Consider the following 19677-nt stretch of genomic DNA (forward strand, 5'->3'; position numbering starts at 1 on the left):
ACGTAGGAAGGAAAATGTAAGTTTGTCGTCATAAATATGTCCATAAACATGCCTCACAAATTATCAGAACAACGATTTGGAACATTTTACAACTGCTATCAAAGATTCTTTACGACCAATAACGATTGTGACTGTATGTCTCATAATTAATTTGAGACGTTTGTTTTATAATGGTATAAAACATCAGCGATATTGACTAGGGTTGGTAGAAAAATATCGATTTTGAGATCGATTCGAATTAAAGTCTAAAAGAATCTTTAAACACAAATATGGAGACTTAGAGAGCCGATATCATAAAAATCAATCCTTGATTAGTTTTTGTTGCCTTTGGAATATAAGTCAGACTTTCGCAATGTCTAGAAAAGTACAAAATAAAACAAAAAAAAAATCACACGATTTTTTTAATGTAACTTAAAATATTGATCGATGTTCCAATAACTTAAATCAATTCGACATTTCGATTTATTTTTACAGTATCAATTAAAAATATCGATATTATTGATCCGTAGATCGATTCCTCGATAAATCGTTTGCACATGACATCCCTAACATTGGCTACAGCTAATGTTACATCGGACATTACACTCGCATTACGATAACACTCTTGTCTCCTTTTAGTAATCGTTAACATTTTGGACTTTATTAGTTCTATACATACAGTTACGAGTCATTGTAAAATTGTATGCTTACGAAGCATTGCTTGGGGGGTTTGAACTTAAGCAAAGCAAATGCACGTTTTTCAATATTTTAAATAAAAAAGACACTTTTAAAAATGCTTTTTAAAGATGCTTTCTAAACTCACAGGACCAAAGCTAATTAAAGTAAAATCGCATCAATTAAAGTGAAATCAAACTAAATTAGCAAAATTGCAATACCCTAATAGGGTGCATGCTTGTACTAATATTAATTTGTAGAGCCCAACTAAGAAAATAAGCATGAGCAATTTTGAATTTGAAACTTGATCAAAACCAGCTTTCTTATGTTTTCAGATTTATATAAAATATACCAAAGAATTGCCAAATACCAAAATAATTGGCAGTGAAGGGTAAATTGCATGTCCATACGGATTTAAAGGCGAGTTTCCCGATCCAAATTGAGTTCGACAGCTCAAATAGATAAAGCAATAGCTTTCTGTGATAGAGCAAACTTTATAGTTTTGTTTTTGGCAGTTTTGACGCGTCTTCTATCTACTTATTTGTTCTTGCATCGAACTGAGGTAAAACTTTTAACTTCCTAGACTTATATTCCACCTAGTGTCACTTACTTTTGCCGCCACGGACTTTGTTTATTACCCACTGCGGCATTCCTTTATGATATTGTTAGTTGATCGTCCATAAATCGAATGGAGTTCTTTCAAAACAATGGTAGCTCATCGATTTACTCGTGTAATAAACAATAACATTTTACGAGAACGTTTCTATTCAAAGATGGTTCTGTTAGTAGATTGTATGGTCTTGAGGACGCCGGTTGACAGGAGACACCTGAAAACAATAAACACGAAATTGCCACAATAATCGGCCCTCATGATCAGCGCAACGACTGTCAGACAATGGAGCAGATTATACGATAGGGGTTTAACCGAATAGCAGCTAACTCGATTATGTGGCCATCCGTGATTGTGTTTGAGCCTATTAATGTTTGAATTTCGTTATATTATTGCGGCGGGCGGGTGCTGCCAGTAATCCAATATGGTCGGCTTGGTATTAACGAAATTTCGCTTCGAGCTCGCGTTTTCCATTAGTTGGTGGAGCTATCCCGTTAACGATCGGTTTGGTATTGATATGCGAGGATACCAGATAGTGTGATGGGCGATCCAAATTGTTACCAGGTTTAACGAGTTTGATTTTAAATGAAAGCAACTCTCATCTAGTTTTTTATGAATACGTTATCATCGAAACAAAAAAATATAGTAGATTTTCTTCCGAGTACATTTAAATTCAAAAAGCTTTCTTAGTTTTTTATAAAATTGAAGTTAGAAATGAGTATGCAGACTTGATGGTAAGTGATCACTACTGTTAATGAACTTTTATAGCCAAACTCCATATGAATAAATTTCTACCTGAAGCCTATTAACAGATACGTTCGCAATCCTAAACAAAGGCTTTATATGTATGACGGCGATCACAGACACGTTAAAAATCCTGCGTTGCTAAGATCGTCGCCTCATATTCTTTATTCTCTACACTCTTATTCTCTCTTATTCTTCTTTCAATTATGTATTCAAGGTGGTAGAACCCTTTGTGGTTCGACTCCGGCGGCACCACCGCCACACCTATTTCTACCTTATAACAGCAGTGTTAGGCGCTGCTGTGTTTCGGTTTGAAGGGTGTGGTAAGGGAGACAGACTTTTCCGAGCCGTTCCAGCTTAGTCCTCAGGGGTAGCGGCGCATCTGTGGCCGACCTCAGGTAGGAATATCTAATCCTATCTGGGGTTGATTACAGATGTCCATGGGCGGCAGTAGCCACTTACCATCAGGTGGATTGCATGCTCGTCTGCTACCCTTATATTATAAAAAAAAAAATGTATTCGCCAAATTTATTAATAGTCGCAAAGAAACATTCCCAACTTAAAGTTACAGTAATTAAAAACACACAAAAGTCTTTCCATCTCGCCGTTTCCTTATGACTCATACGTGTGGGAAAACAAACAATGCTTACCGTACACCGGATGTGCAGATTCGCGAGGGTGCGAAACGGAGCCTCGACCATCGCTAGATTAAAGAACAACTTAAAGGAAAGCAATCTGCTAAATAAGTGCCGTGATACGACTCACGGGAATGTTTGCTCTACTTCACAAAAAATACTCATCATTTTTTCGAAATGTACTAAAACGACCATCAATTTGAAATTGAAATTCTTTATGATATTATAGTTTACAACACAAAAATATAATTGTTCCATACACGGGACCTAATTACGAAGCCGCCTTTGTCTGTCCATCTATCATATCACAAATATGTATTGTTTGTGGTCATTAGGCTCTATCTTTTGAACTGTAACAGTCAGATACTTTCTTTACAGAGTACTATAGCCGTTATAATAATGAATACTAATATCAAAAAAAATTAAAAATAAAAGAGGGGCCTATACAAAAAAACAGTACATAGTTTAACGATTATACGGAACCTTCTGTGTATGAGTTCGTCTCGCACTTGGTCAATTTTTTATTTCTGTTAGTCAAAAGGTTAAATTTGTGATGTTACAAAAAATAAATATTAATCTGTCACTGTCAATATAGTAATCATGAAAAGTATACGATGGTATTAATTACTAACAGACGTGACCGTTTAGATAATTATGCATTAATGGTAATGTGACATTAATTTTAATGATGGTAATAATATTTTTATGTGGACTAAAAGATGTTTTTTATTAGATACGTGCACAACAACGTTATATTTGTAAAATTATACTTCACGAATCATTTAATTGAAAGATTAGTACAAAGTAGGTACATATTTTTAGATTTAATAATAATTTTAAGTTAGAACGCAAAAGTTTGCGAGGTTGAATATATGTTACTCGTACATGCAAAAGTTACGGATTAGATATGGGTGAAATTTAGCACACATATAGTTTATGACATAGACTAACACATAGGACTTAAAAGAAATCTGTTTTACATAAGTAACACGAATACTTTAATTGATAACTCAATTATTATAAATTCTTATAAATTAAGGGTGTGGTAAGGGAGATATACTTTTCCGAGGCGTTCCAGCTGTCCTCAAGGGTGGACTACCCTTGAGGACTGCTGGGGGTCCATCAAGGGTCCATCTATTACGGTTCAAAAATATAAAGCGAAAAACACCGAAAAATACGAGTTTCTTGTATGGAGACCCTTTTTACACGCTTTTTATTAGCTTCACCTGTATGTTTGTATGTTTGTTTGTATGTTTGTAACCGACTTCTTTGGGCGCGATTTTGACCCACTTTAAACGGCCAGATTTCGTTCAAACTTTGTAGATTTATTTCACAATTATACTATTTACTGTTCCTTAATTGATTCCTAGATTCATTTAGATTTTCTACTTTTTAGTTATTTTATCATAAAAGCGTGTTTTTTAGTTTTTTGAACTATATTTATTATTATATTTAGTATTACTGTTGTTATACACTTGCAAAAAAACAAGTGTCTATTACAGTTTAAAAGGAGCCGTTTGACAAACGGACAGACGGACAGACAGCTGAGGCTTAATAATAGGGTTCCGGTTTTACCCCTTGAGTACGGAATTTTAAAATAAGTTTTTAATCATTACGGTTATGGATACGGAACCTTCAAAATTACGGTTTATTAATTAACATAACCAACGTAATACTTGCCCCACTTGAACATTTAAATAATTATGATGAGCACGATATAGAAGCAAGGTGGAGCACAGTTTAAGCTAATGGTAGTTGGTTGAATTATTTAGCTCCTCTCGTTACTTTACTGGTGTTTCCGCAGGTGTGGCAATCATATTGTTTCTCCCACACAGGGAGGCGCGCTATTTGTAGGGTTGCCATCCGTATAATACATGTTTACCGTTGTAGGAAATTTTCGTTAATTATAAATGCTAGAAGACTATAGTATGCAAGAATATTATGTATAATTATATTTTTTATGATTTCAAGCTATTTTCGTCACTAATTACAAATGATCTTGAAATGGCTACGTGAGTAGATTGTAGATACGTACGTAGTGTAACAAAAAATGTAGTAATAAAGTAAGTTTAAAAAAGATACCAGAAAGATAAATGTTACTGGCTAAAAATATAAAAAACACATATGTATGTACTAATGTGTTTTCATATTGTAATGTTATTGCAATTGATTCAATAAAAATATTTTTTTTCTTCAAAAGGTACAACCCTAGGTACAGATCCTCCCGCTCCCTCCGCGTCGCTTATTCTTTAATCTCGCTGATGAATTATGATTAGCAGAGTGCACTCAATCCTATTACTGTTGTCTGCCTCAGAATACACTTCAAGATATGTCTTACTACACAACTGCGCTACATTCGTGTAAAATCAATTATTCTAACACATAATAGAAAATCGTTCAACTCCCGAACTTTGCGGCCAACAACTGCATTCTGCATTAAAATGTTCGCAGCGAAACAAAAACCTTTATGGCGCGCACCGGCACGTAATAGCTCGCCGTGGGACCACAAACTCCGATTATCCAAACAGAGAGCTCCCGAAACAGCGCTGTGAAATTTTAACGTGTAATTGATTATGAAGTTGGCCACTAATGGGCGAAAATAGTTTCTAATTTGGAGTGTGGCGGCAGCGCGTAATTGGTCTCGGACCGCGGCTGTGTTAATCATTAACGGAGCGGGCCGGGATGCAGTCCCGCGGGCCGCATGGAGCATCCTTCAATTTAGCTCGACTCCGCTGCATGCTTCACTCGAGAGCCTCGTGTAATAAAAGGTGTATTACCAGCTCGTTCGTGAAACTTTTCGCATGAACCGTAAACACTGTTACTTTATTACCTCGACAAACTCAAGCAACGCTAAAAACTATTTTTTATATAAATTAATTCCTACCGGTCTTAACTAGGCATGAAGTTAGTATTAAATAATCGGTAACAATTTTAGGTTTGTTAACTTTTTGCCTTATTAAATTCGTTTCTTTGTTCAAATTAAATCAGTATTTGGTCAAGGTATTACTAAAAATATGTCCTAAATATTCTCGTATTGTGCTGTAACTAATAAATGGAATTTAAAGAAAAAACAATCCGCTCTCGGACCATTTCACTCGACAATTTAGGTATCGTTATCAGTTGAAACCGATTCGAACTATTGAATGACAGCGGATGGAATGACTGTCGTATAGTTTTATTCTCCCCGTCCAGCGATTGACGTTCGTTAAATCCTAATTCGTGCGTATTGACATTCGAAAGTCAATGCTAATGGAAGGCGTGAGGTTTTTTGCCTAATCTCGGTTCGCTGGATTCGCCACGGGTTGTTTTCGAAGTGCCGTGGCGTGTAGCTGTCACCGCTCGGTAATTATTCACGAAGGCGCGCTTCACGCCCTGTCTACTTGAAAAAAATCTAGCGCGCAAACTTGTCGTGTTCGATATTCAAATTAGAATTTAAAGTGTCGATTAATATTAAATATGTTCCCGATTAAAATTCATTATTAAGATGCTAATTTATTTATAGTGCCTATCTAATTGAAATTAAACGTTGTAATAGAGGTATTAGTAACATGTATTTCCATTAACTTCAGGTTTATATAAATTAAAACAACAGATTTGTATCGTATAATAATGTGTTTAACATATTCTATTTCAATTCTATTCGGTATCTTTCAAAAAACATTATTTAACGCGTGTAGAGCAATATACAATTTGGGTTGCGTTATCGCGTTTGTCTTCTGAAAATCACGAATGACGTCATTCATTTGGTATTGTGATGGCGTCGCAGCCGTGGTCACAAATTGTCATAATAGTGTCCCCGGCGTATGAAATAAAGTTAACATTCGTATAAATGATAACTCCTTTTTGATTGCATCTTCGTGGAGATAATCATTGTGAAATTATAATTCAATATTTTTCGGGAGCGCTGAAAGGATTTTACGAAATTGTCTGGTTCCGATTCGGCTTTATTTTACAATGAACGGGTTGTCCATTTTATTTATGTTAAATCCCATGTTAATAATAATATTTTTGTATCACAATACGATATTCATGTAAGGGTGCTTAATTAAAATTTACAATAGTTCCATATTTATCAAATCAGGTATGAAATGTCAAAACAATATATGTCAAACAGAAGTCCTGCCTGAATCCGATTAAAATGTTACCTCAGGACTAATGTGGAACGCCTGGTACAAGTCAACTTTACCTATCAAAAATAAGCCGTACAAGTCTGCAGGTAATTCCCTTGATTAAATGATGACTTATTTTGTTCTATGAATGTAACAAATGAACATGGACCTAATGGCACGTGGCCACTAGTGCCCTTGGACATCTGTAATCGACCATAAAAAATATGATTAACATTCAAATAAAAACCATAAAAATATTATCATAGACTAGCTGACCCGGCAAACTTCGTACCGCCTCAAAATATATTTATCAAATATATCTCATATAAAATATAGCCTATGTTACTCGTGGGTAATGTAGCTTTCGAATGGTGAAAGAATTTTTAAAATCAGTCCAGTAGTTTTTGAGCTTATTCATTACAATCAAACAAACAAAGTTTTCCTCTTTATAATATTAGTATAGAAGATTAGACGTATACATATCTATACATAATTATGTTCGTAATTGTATAATTCCTGAAATAGTAATACTAAATGTACACGGGAAATTTCCTTTTGAATTGTTTATTTTTGGTATTTACCGGTGTTTCATAGATTACATTAATTGAATAAGTGCCCAAAACTAATATCATATTCGCAGAATCTGTTTTGTTTATTCGTTAAAATTGAGGAAAATAATGTGTTTATGTATTTGTACTAATATACGTAATACCTACATGATTATAGGTTTAATAATATAAAGATTTTTAGATATTGTTAATTTGTTATATTGAACGACCTGCGTGGTGGAGCGGTCACCACACCGGTCTGATGAGCATAGGGTCTGTGTGTCTGTAATGTCTGTATTTGTCTATGTATGTATACATGGCACTTACGACACAGAGAATCCTAGAGTGAAACTGTGTGTGTAGTCAGCGTCTTTTTTTCTGTGTGAAGCCGATCACAGATGCGTTGTCCTTGTCTCACCGAAACGTAAGAACCCTTCCATGCTTGAAATGTGGTACCTCCATCCATGTGGTTAAACGAGGTAATAAGTGACTTGCTATTTAAAATAGGACAGTTTCCTTTGAGTACAAACAACTAACCATTGACACGATTTAGGAAACAGTGTGCATGCTTCCGTCCAATATCCGAATCGTATTATTTATGGACGGCGATCGGGCCACTCACAAAAACATACAAAAATGAGCTCTCCGGGCCATTCGTCACGGGTTCACAATGGTGGGCATTGTTTCAGCCAGTTGGTTCCTAATATTCGATCCCGTTGTACCAGAAAATAAGCGAGCATTCAAATACTCAGGGTTGAACAAGACTGCAGATATACTATTATTAGTAATATATTCAATTTATTTAATTACGTATAGTATTATTTTCATGATGTGTTATTTTTATTATAATAAGTGCCCATTTATATAGTCACTGGCTGTATGGGTTATACGATTGTGTGCATTAGCATAAATAAAGAAAAAGAACGCGCTTGGCGCGAGACTTGTATTTTACGCGGGAATAAAAAAGTTGTAAATTGGATCAAGAAAATAGTTTATGTTATTACTATATTACTTTATTTTTATATAATTACGTTGATGTAACGGATACATGTATTATGTGTAAAATATATGACAGTTGAATGTATTATTTCGCAATAATATTTAGAAATTAATTAAGGAAGTATTAACACTTATTTATTTGTGGTAAATAATGTCGTTTTATATCAATTTCATAACGTAATATATAACATACGTAAACAAATACCAAAACAGTCATATTTGTCAAAACGTAGAAACTCATGGTAAGGGTACTGTACGCAAGTTTTGCATCGTTCTACGCAGACAAGAGAGCCACGCTCGAAATTCTGAAATAAACAGTTGCACCACCTGTGTGCGGTAGCCGCCAAATTTAATTGAAAAATGTTCGTATTTAAAGTGTTAATTAACCGTAACGACGGCGCTCCGTGCTTGACTTTATTGCTTACTACGGGGCTGTTTTTTCATCAGAGTGGACTAAATTACTGTTTTTATTGCCATTTATTCGATATTTTAAGGTACATAATTTGTTATAGTTCGGAAACGGCGAGTCGTGTTTCACGTTCTCATTAATCGGTTGACTAGTTGTGCTAATTTTTTCGACTAATATTACAGGCGATAAATTTCATGGCACTGAATTTTATGCTGTAATATAAGATGGCCTTATAACTTTTTGTTTGACACTAACATTGTTTATGTATTTACGGACATTTATTATTGGGTATTATAACCCAGCATACTACTTGTTATCTACTCGAAAAGAGTTGTTCAATATGGACAATATGAACTTCAATATCTATTAAATCTGCTTGTTCTCTTACCTATTTATCTACTCCTATGATAGTATAATATGTATGTTAAATAGTGTGGAAAAATATTCTCATTTAAGATCTTAAACATTATAAGTAAGGAGGCGTGTAATTTCATAAATATGAGACATTTAAAATACCAATTTTGTAATTTAAAACTATGTATAAGCCGGATATAACCCGTGATCTTGTATAGCAGGTATTTTTAACACGCGTGTTTAAAAGTCTTGTAATTAATTGTTTGTTTGTTGTGCAGTGCGAGAGGCGGACGCCGCAGCAGGCGAGCGGCGGCAGTCCGGGGCTCGGCCCGCACATGCTGGCCATGGAGGTGGCTAAGGAGGCGCGCGCGTCCCCGCTGCCGCCCAGCGCGCAGTCTGCCAACGCACCACCCGCGCCACCAACGCAACCCCAGGTACCTATTGTCCTTTTTATATGTGTTTTAGAGGTAGGTATGGTCGCATACCGTCGTGTACACCAGACGGTGTGGCAAGCGTCATGCTCACCTGGGTGGAGCCCGACGGGGCAACACGCTAAGCGGACCCCGGTTGCGTTCCTTTTGAGTCCCGGACTCCTTTACGCGGCTCCAAGGACGGCTACCGGGGAGATTTTAGTGCGGTAAGAGTCCCACATAGCCCTGTGTCGCTCCCACGGCATCGGGTACCTTTTTAAGGTTTCCCCCCCGTAAACAAAAGAAAAAATATACCCATTGTGTATTAGAACTCACAACAATCTACACAGGTTTGGAAGGTATTGCGCTTGAAGTAGAAGCGGCGCGGCGCAAGAGTCAAGAAGACAGTCAAGTCTTCGTACTTTCATGTTGCGTCAAGTCGTTACGTAATTCTTTCTATTTGTCTAATGGAAAGAAGAAACGGACATGTAGTCAGTATGATGGTAGGTAAGTATCTATTATACCAGCGATAACAGTCCGGGGCTCGGACCGCACATGCTGGATGGAGTTGGCTAAGGAGGCGCGCGCGTCCCCGCTGCCGTCCGCTAACGCACCACCCGCGCCGCCGACGCAACCCCAGGTACCCATAGTCAAAATAAACTCAAATTGAAATCTCAATTATTATGCCAAATTGATTCATTTATAACTCTGTTTGAACGTCTACAATCCACCATGGGAGGTTATTTCACTAGAAGATGAAGCGGAAGAGTCAAACTAGAAGATCATTGAAATTTCATGTTGCGGCCAATCGATACTTAATATATTTATTTGTGTGATGGAAAAAAGTAACAAATACTTATTGTAGTAGTACTTAACCAAAATGCAAAGAAGACTTGAAACATTTAAGATACGTAAATCAAAAATGTAATCTGCTAATAGACCTAAGTTTAAATTGGTAAGCATTCGGTAAATGACATGATGGAACGTTTATTATTGTCTTTAAATAATGTAAGAAAAACAGTTGTATTCAAAATAGATAAGCTTACAACCTAAATAATGTTCCTTTAAGAATTTATGACGCTTTTTTCGTGAAAATGCTTTATGCAATGAAATACCTACTTACTTTATTTATCTGATATAATTATAGTTGACTTTTTATCTACAAAAAATAGTAGTTATCTTAGTATATTTAGAACACAAAATACAATGAATTTCACCCAGCCGGCAGATTAAAATTTAACGCTACTTGACCATGAAGTAATCTTAGGCGACAGTAGCGATTAAGTCATCCGGAATTAATGTAATTAGGTTTCCAAAATAAGACCAACCGAGGAATTTAAAAAGAAAAAGATCAACGCAACAAAATACAAGTTTTGGGTGCTGCAACTCTTAAACCGTTGAAAGTATCAATGGATTACATTTAGTGTTGTGAATTAATTGATTTAGAAAAAAGATTTAACAATGATTTGGTTCATGCCAATTTATCAAATTATTGTTATGAAGTCATCAGTGATTGAGGAATATTTGAAAATGATCAAACCGGATGGCTTGTTTATTTCGATTTGAAGACACGAACAATCTGGGACTTCAGTTGCATCATTATATTAAAAATGATAGTTATTTCGTGTTTCTTTTTCTTAAAAGCTTCTGCGTGAAATTAGCATTTTTTAACACCCGGCTGAATCCGAGACTTCATTATACCGTAAAGTACAATAATTTCACAAATGTACAATCCATAAACTACTAACGCCATTTAGTATTGAGGTCTGTTTAAGTTTTTTTGGCAACATTATTATGACTTTGCCTTAAATCTCATACATATACCTAAATCCTTTGCGTTTGATTTTATTTACAGTGTTAGCTTTTGTTATAGATTTGCGCGGGATGCAGCAAGGTGATCACAGAACGTTATCTGCTGAAGGCACTGGACCAGCTCTGGCACGAGGACTGCCTGAAGTGCGGCTGCTGCGACTGCCGGCTCGGCGAAGTCGGCCATACCCTCTACACCCGGGCTAATCTGATTCTTTGCAAAAGGGACTATTTAAGGTTTGTTTCATTTATGATAGGATTATATTGAGTAGAATTAAGGATAAAATATACATCATAATGATGATGATGAATAATGATGATGACTTAGAATGTCTTAGAATAAAATAATTACAGATATTGAGATACTATTTTAAAGATATCCTGCTACAGGCTACCATGATAATGGATTTTAATAATAAAAGCCTAATTTCTTACTCAGGCTTTTAGTAATTAGTATTACGGTAGGGTTTTTTTGATATAATTATTTATTATTATATTTATTTGAAGTAGTCATCCTAAATATATTTTTTTACTCTTCAAATGTTCGCTCATTATTATAGAATAGTACATATACATATAACTCTCTCATTTTAGACCTTGTTACAAATTAGTTCAGTTAAAATATTACTTTGTGGTAATATCAAGTCCAAACTAAACCAAAATTACTTCGAATATACATGCACAGACGAATATGTGATTAAATGCAAGATGCATTTAATTTTCGTGCACTAATTAGCAAACCTGGTTAGCCGCGTGTTCGATACTAATTTGTGTATCTCTACAGGCTTTTCGGGAATACTGGGTACTGCGCAGCGTGCAACAAGGTGATCCCCGCGTTCGAGATGGTGATGCGCGCGCGCAGCAATGTGTACCACTTGGAATGCTTCGCGTGCCAACAGTGCAATCATCGGTTAGTATTACTATTATGATATATGTATTGATGGATCCTACTTTTGAGCATGGCTATAAAACACTCAGAAGGATTCTAAAATACAATATATTTTCGCTTGAACTATTTGTACAATAATAAAAATGATAACCTCCAGTTTTTCACATTTTCTTTTCAAAAACATAGCAAAAAATCAGACTATTCATCACTAATAAGAAGATCGAGTATATCCATAAATAGTAATAAAAAAAGTAAATGATTAATATCCATGAATTATGATCTTTAAATGAATCAGTGTGATGTGATTGTAATCCAAGTATAATAGGCAGGTGTTGTTTAGTTCGAAATTATAATACATACATATGCATACAAAGTCATATTGTATGAGTTACAGGTAAATACTAAAGCTACCTAATGATAGCAGGATAACGACTTTTGCTTTACTATCACTAAAACGACTAACTTATACAAAATCTCACCCAGTTTGGACGATACAATTCCAATTATTACGTCGGGACTACATCTCCATTTCCACTCAGTAATTTAATTTTCTAACCTGTCAGACGTGATGCGTGAAAATTGCTAGTTGCTATCATGACGGCATTCCGTTACAGGTCGGCTCAGGATTTGATACTAAAAGGTCTATGTTTTGGTCAAAACTCAGACCCGTATACGGATAGCAACGTGCCGCTTAATAAGTATTATTTAATATAGCCTTAATTTATAATTACAATCATTCATAACTTCTTTGCAAACCATTCGAAGTCCCCAAGTAAAAATAGAATCAGATAAAATCTCGATTCCTCAAAATATTTAATGTTTCTTGGTTTTTATCTTATCCAGATAGTACTATAATAGATACATAACTAAATAAATGAGAGTATATAGTTGTTAAAATATAGGATCGTTAAATACTTTAAATAATAAAATCTTATTTTCTTAGCTCAGACACATCTTTATTTCTCTAAATATTTGACAAGAAGTAATAACTCATAAAACATTACCAAAGAGTTTAGTAACCTATAACAATACTTTTTATCATCGTAGGTTACTACTATTTTCTACTTAAACGAAGATTATAATATTTACTTATTTACAACACGCCTCCTTAAATTTATAATCTCATAACATAACTATTACATACTAATAACATATCTAAATCAATCTTAACTCTAATCTGTTCTTCAAAAAAGTTGTCTTATTTAGACTTTTAGTTAATATGTCTGCCAAATTAAATTTAGTATTAATTTTTACAATATCAATTATTTTCTTTTCATAGTTCTCATTTACATAATGATACTGCACTTCGATGTGCTTCGAATTCTTTGTAAAGTTGCCATATTTAGCTATTGCAACTGCACCTGAGTTATCTACATACAGTTTTATTGGATCACGAAAATTTACATCAAATGATTCACTTAGTAAGTTTCTAATAAAAAGTACTTCTGTTACTGCCTCTGACATAGCAGTATATTCTGCAAAAGTTGAACATTTAGTTACTGTATTTTGTTTACGTGATTTCCAATAAATTAAGTTTCCATACAATCTAATATTTCAGTATCCACATTATCATTATAAGTTAAACTTAGATCCTTAGTATTATAAAGGTATTTTAATATTCTCATTGCATATTTATAGTGTGTTTCGTTATAGCAACTTTGGTATCTACTCAAATAATTAACACAGTACGCTACATCTGGCCTTGTGCCTGTACTAATATATAACAATTCACCTATTATATTTCTGTACTTAATAGTTTCATCTATTTCTCTAGCTTGTTCTAGTTTTAAATTTGTTTCCATTGGAGTATCATATAACTTAGTATTTTTCAGATCATATTTTGCAGCCAAAGATTCAATATATTTTGTTTGGTTTAGAGTCATTATACCTTTATCTTTACTATAATCAATATCTATTCCAACATAGCTTTTAACTTTACCCAAGTCTTTCATAATAAATCTTTTCATTAAACTAGTTTTTACCTCATCTATTTTAGTTTTATTTTTACAACAAATTAAAAAATCATCAACATATATTAATATATATATTGGATCTTTGCTTGCTCTATTAACATATAAACAGTTATCATAGTTACTTCTAACAAAATTCAACGTTTTAATAAATGTATCAAAACATTCGTACCATACTTTAGGGCTTTCTTTAAGACCATAGAGTGCCTTTTGCAATTTGTAAACTTTATTGTCGCCAATTTCATAACCTTCAGGTTGATTTACGTAAACTTCTGATTTTACATAAGCATTTAAAAAAGCTGTTTCTACATCCATCTGTTCAATAAATAAATTATTCTTACAACTGTATGACAATAAAATTTTCAAAGTTTGCATTTTTCCTACCGGTGAGTAAGCATTATCAATGTAATCATTTTGCTGAAATCCTCTCACAACTAATCTAGCTTTGTAAATATTATTGTTTTTCCTTCTGAAAACCCACTTAACATCTATAACCTTTTTATCTTTTGGTTTTTCAACAATTTGCCAAGTATTATTTTTCTTTATGCTATTTATTTCTGAGTCCATTGCTATTTTCCATTGTTTATAATCATTGGAGTCCATCGCCTCCTCAAAAGTATTAGGTACATTGGCATCAATATAGTTAACATATATAAAATGTGAAACTGGATTACCATATCTAGAAACTGGAGTTCTCTTTCTCTTTTCTACTAAATTCTTATCTCCATTATCATTTAAACTATCATCAACTACATCCTTCAAGGTATTATTAGAACTAGTCTCCTCCGCATCTTCATATTTTTCATCACTTTCCTCATTTACTATTTCTTTTAAAGTTTGGTCTAATTCTAAATCTTTATCTTTTGGATCATCTAGTTTTTCTAAGCAAATCAGTTCAGTATTTTCTTCGATTACCTGTACATGCCTAGCATTAATTATTTTGTTATTTAATAGAACTCGATAACTATTTTCATTATAACCTACTAAAATACCCTTTTGTGCTTTATCATCCCATTTACTTTTTCTTAAAACTTCTGGAACCCTAACATAAACTCTACTTCCATATATTTTTAAATGTTCGACATTTGGTTTTATTCTAAAAAATATCTCATAAGGTGTTTTATTTTCTACCGTATTTGCAATTGTACGATTTTTTAAATATGCTGCTGTTTTTATAAATTCAGGCCAATACCTTCTGTGAATTTTAGCTTCTCTCATTAAACACCTAGCTATGTCCATAGCAGATCTATTATATCTTTCCGCTACTCCATTTAATTCATGGACGTAGGGTGGACATGGTAATAACTCTATACCTTTATACCTTATAAAATTGTAAATTTCTTTATTTAGATATTCTCTACCATTGTCACACTGAATTTTCTTAATTCTTTGGTTGAATTTATTTTCTAATAAATTAACAAATTCTATGAAACAACTCGCAACTTCAGCTTTACTTTTAATACAAAATATTCTTGTGCATTTACTATAATCATCGATAAATGTAATAAAATATTTCTCCCCACCATAACCAGTTGTATTATGTGGACCATTTAAATCAGTATGAATTAATTCTAAAATTTTAGTTGTCTTTGTTCTATTATTTTCAAAAGGCACATTACTCATTTTACTTTGTATACAATTTGAACATTTCATTTTTGTGCTTTCAATTCTATCAGGCAAACCATCTAATAATTTATTATTTATCAATTTATTCAAATACTGAAAATTGACATGACCAAGTGCCCTATGCCATTTTTCTTTCTGAGTCAAAGTTATTGAATGTGCATACATTTCTCTTTTGCATACAAAACTTTTTATAGAATACAAATTGTTTATTTTATCAGCGACAACTATTAATTCTCTGAGACTATTATAAATTTTTGCATTTTCGTTTTTTGCTACTATAGTGCAACTTTTAGTTATTTTTGAAAAACTTAACAAATTTTGTTTAATGCCTTCAACAAAATAAACATTTTTTAAATCTACATACTTTAGATTATAATAGGTTTTAAAATAAATTTTAACAGTGCCTACTTTAGTGGCTTTTAACATGTTACCATCTGGCAGTTTTACATAAACAGGACTTTTCAGATCTATAAAATCATAAAAATATGTATCATTTTTTATTATATGGTCGGTACACCCGCTATCTAAAAGCCAATTAATTTCACCATCATTATCATATTTTTGTGTTACCTGATTTATTTCCGAATTACATACTTGAGCTGTCCATGACTCCCCTGCAAAGTTGTTTGAAGATTTACCACTGGACTGACCTTGACCCTTAAAATGTTTTTGACCTCTGCCTCGGCTATGACCTCTATAGAATCCACCGCTGTTGTAACCTCTCTGTGTTCCTTGCTGACCTCTAGCAGTTTGTTGTCCTTGATTATATCTCTGCGCATGCCAACAGTACTTCTTGAGATGACCAGTCTTTCCACATATAAAGCATTGGGCTATAGTTCTCATTGCAAATGTACTCATATTATTTTTCTTATCTAAGTCTTTAGTAGACATATTTTTCTCTTTTATTTTAGAGCATACATAATCAACCGTTCTTTGTTCTTCTGGAATTACATCGAGAAAGTCTCCAATATAACTATAGCTTGGTGGGAGCGCTCTTAGTAGGTATCTTAACTTCTCAGGTTCATTTATTTTTCCTCCAGCTGTTTTAAATTCATTTATTGTTTTCTCGAACTCCACAAAAAAATCTTCTATAGTATTATAATTGTTTAGTTTCATCTCTTCTATTCTCCTCCTGCCTCCCTCTGCATATAATTTGCATGGCTGTAGACTGTGTTAGGTATATTTTATCGAACTTACTTAGCATTTCATACGCTGTTTTGCAATCGGTGATGTATTCCAATTGCCTATCTGAGATTGTACTCATAATTATTGCTCTTGCTTTTAAATCCTTCTTTTTCCATTCTGCGCCGGCTTTTTCCATTTTCACAATGGCGGCCTCGTTGCATTCTTTGTACTCCAACAAAGTTAACAATCTGAATTTCCAGCTTGAATAGTTTGCACCATCAAAAATAGGTATCATAATATCTTCAATCTTCGCTTGTTTAGCCATTTTTATGACAGTAATGTTAAACAAATATTTATTTTCTTTCTTGCACGCGTCTTTTTATCACACTGCGTTTTTCTAGAAATTCTAATTATTTTTATTAACCACGCTCTGCTACCATGTTAAAATATAGGATCGTTAAATACTTTAAATAATAAAATCTTATTTTCTTAGCTCAGACACATCTTTATTTCTCTAAATATTTGACAAGAAGTAATAACTCATAAAACATTACCAACGAGTTTAGTAACCTATAACAATACTTTTTATCATCGTAGGTTACTACTATTTTCTACTTAAACGAAGATTATAATATTTACTTATTTACAACAATAGTATATAAGCATACAATAAAATATTGATATAATATAAAATGATTACAGTTTAGAAATAAAATAAGTATTTCTTTGACAACAGTATTAGTAGTTATGCTCGTAACGTCATTTTGTAACGGTCAACGCCAAAGTGAATGGGTAATAGTAGAGACAAATAAGCACTCGAAACAAAGTCAAAATTAATCTCCGGAGGGTATCTGTAAAGCGCTGCTTTTCTGAATTGTTCACATTTCGCAAAAGCTCGTATGAAACTGTGTGACACAGGGAATAGACATATGTGGTAATATTATAGCTTGATTATTAAATCTCAATTTTATAATGAAAAAGTGTCTGTCTTTGTCAGTACGTTTGTATTTTTAATGGTGACACATATTTTTAATGTCATATCACACATGTAATACTTTAATGTTAATAAAAACTGGTACACTTTACCTATCAGGCACACATTATCGTAACCTATCAGATACACTGAATATTTTTCGACGGCAATATTTCGTTTTATTATAAGTAAAAAAACAGCACGCAGTTCAACCGATCTATCGTCCATGGATATCTATAGTCAACTCCAGATAGGATTAGAGTCTTACGTAAGGTCGGCATCAGATACGTTGCGCCAAAAACTAACTTAGAATGCTTCTAACAATCTGTCCCTAGCCATACAAAATTCGTTTGAAATTGCCCTAAAACAATTTTTTGTCTTTCAAGTATTAGGCTCTGGAGATTATTTAAAATTCATAGAGCGCTACAATTCGGTGACTATGTCGGTATGAGTTTTGTCGGCATAGGTAAGCAGGTGAGGTTGATTTCCCCCGCGCGCACTCCCACTGTCGAGCGCTGAGCGATGATTCTGCGATCTGTAACGAATAGACATCAAAACTAGTTTGTCGAAATGAATAATGGTAGAAGCTTTCCAATTTTAAAATCTCTATTTACAGTGAAGTTTGTGAAATCCAGCTTTATTTGGAAATGTAGTTTAGGTAGCTCGCTTCTGAACGCACAATAACAATTCTGCTAGCATATACCCACATTAGGATTTTCCATGTGTCGTGGGTACCATGGGTGCACACAAAGACGAATACATAAACAGCCAGGCCCAGAACCTTCTCATTTACTTAGATATTTGACTCGCTTCATTAAGCTAAGCCGTGATAGCCTAGTGGTTAAGAAACGCGACCTCTTGATCGAGGGGTCCGAGGTTCAAATCCCAGGCACGCACCTCTGATTTTCAAATTTATGTGCGTATTAATTTCTAATTAATCATCACTTGCTTAAACGGCGAAAGAAAAACATCGTGAGGAAACCTGCACACCTGAGAGATTTATAAAAAAAAAATATATCAAAGGTACGTGAAGTCTACCAATACGCACTTGGCCAGCGCGGTGTACTATGGCCTAATCCTTCTGAGGAGGAGACCCGTGCCCAGCAGTGGGACAGTAATGGGTTGATGATAATGATGATGATAGATATTTGCCTCGCTTCATTAGACTCATCTTCTGTGATCAAAATCAGGTAGAACCTGAATTCTAAATGTAGCTGGTTACAGATGTCTATGAGCGACAGTATAATTTCTTGATTGCTACATCGTTTTTTACTTTCATCTTATAAAAAAGTAACCGTCTCTTAAACTCAATAATTTGCATAGACAAATACAATAAAATATACGGCATTAGTCGTTTTAAAATAGCGAGCTCTATATAGGCTTCCTTTGCTGATTACTGATTGAGTCTTCTTCTGCTTTTAAAGGCTGAATGGATGCATACATGCAGGGAAGCGTTACAAACACCGATATACTTAATTTGTACGTAATTAGGTTGATAATATTTGTGGGCGCGCCGGTAGGTAGATCTACAATGGTATTTCGATTCAACTAATTTAACCAATATTTATAAAAATATAGTTCAAATAATTAAATGAATAAGCGTTAATGCCACCATAGTAACAATAACACCCAAGCAAAACACCAAACAGTTCAGAGCACCACCGTGCCGTGCCCACTATTGGACAACTTCTGATCTGTTGACAGTTGCGCGCCCCTTTTTTATACCATGATACGGGTAGCCAATTGTTAATACGGAGCGGTAGTTCGAAATTAATATCATGTGATTTTAAAAACGGAATATTTATATATATGA

At 34.0% G+C, this 19677-nt stretch overlaps 1 protein-coding gene across 2 annotated transcripts in view; it reads left to right on the forward strand.

Moving 5' to 3' along the window:
• Bx (LIM domain-containing protein Beadex) overlaps nt 1-19677 on the forward strand; it is a 78467-nt gene that overhangs the window by 50090 nt on the left and 8700 nt on the right. For both annotated transcript variants that reach the window (XR_012103369.1, XM_073085599.1), the window contains exons 2-4: nt 9341-9496; nt 11346-11518; nt 12066-12191. Coding sequence is in view for 1 of the 2 variants with exons in the window: in XM_073085599.1 (XP_072941700.1) it covers nt 9341-9496; nt 11346-11518; nt 12066-12191 (455 nt within the window). In the remaining variant the exon portion in view is untranslated. The remainder of the gene's footprint in view (nt 1-9340; nt 9497-11345; nt 11519-12065; nt 12192-19677) is intronic.

This window comes from Epargyreus clarus, unplaced genomic scaffold (assembly GCF_041222505.1).
Source record: "Epargyreus clarus isolate Ecla_fem2 unplaced genomic scaffold, WU_Ecla_fem_2.2 ptg000023l, whole genome shotgun sequence".
NCBI classification, from domain to species: Eukaryota; Metazoa; Arthropoda; class Insecta; order Lepidoptera; family Hesperiidae; genus Epargyreus; species Epargyreus clarus.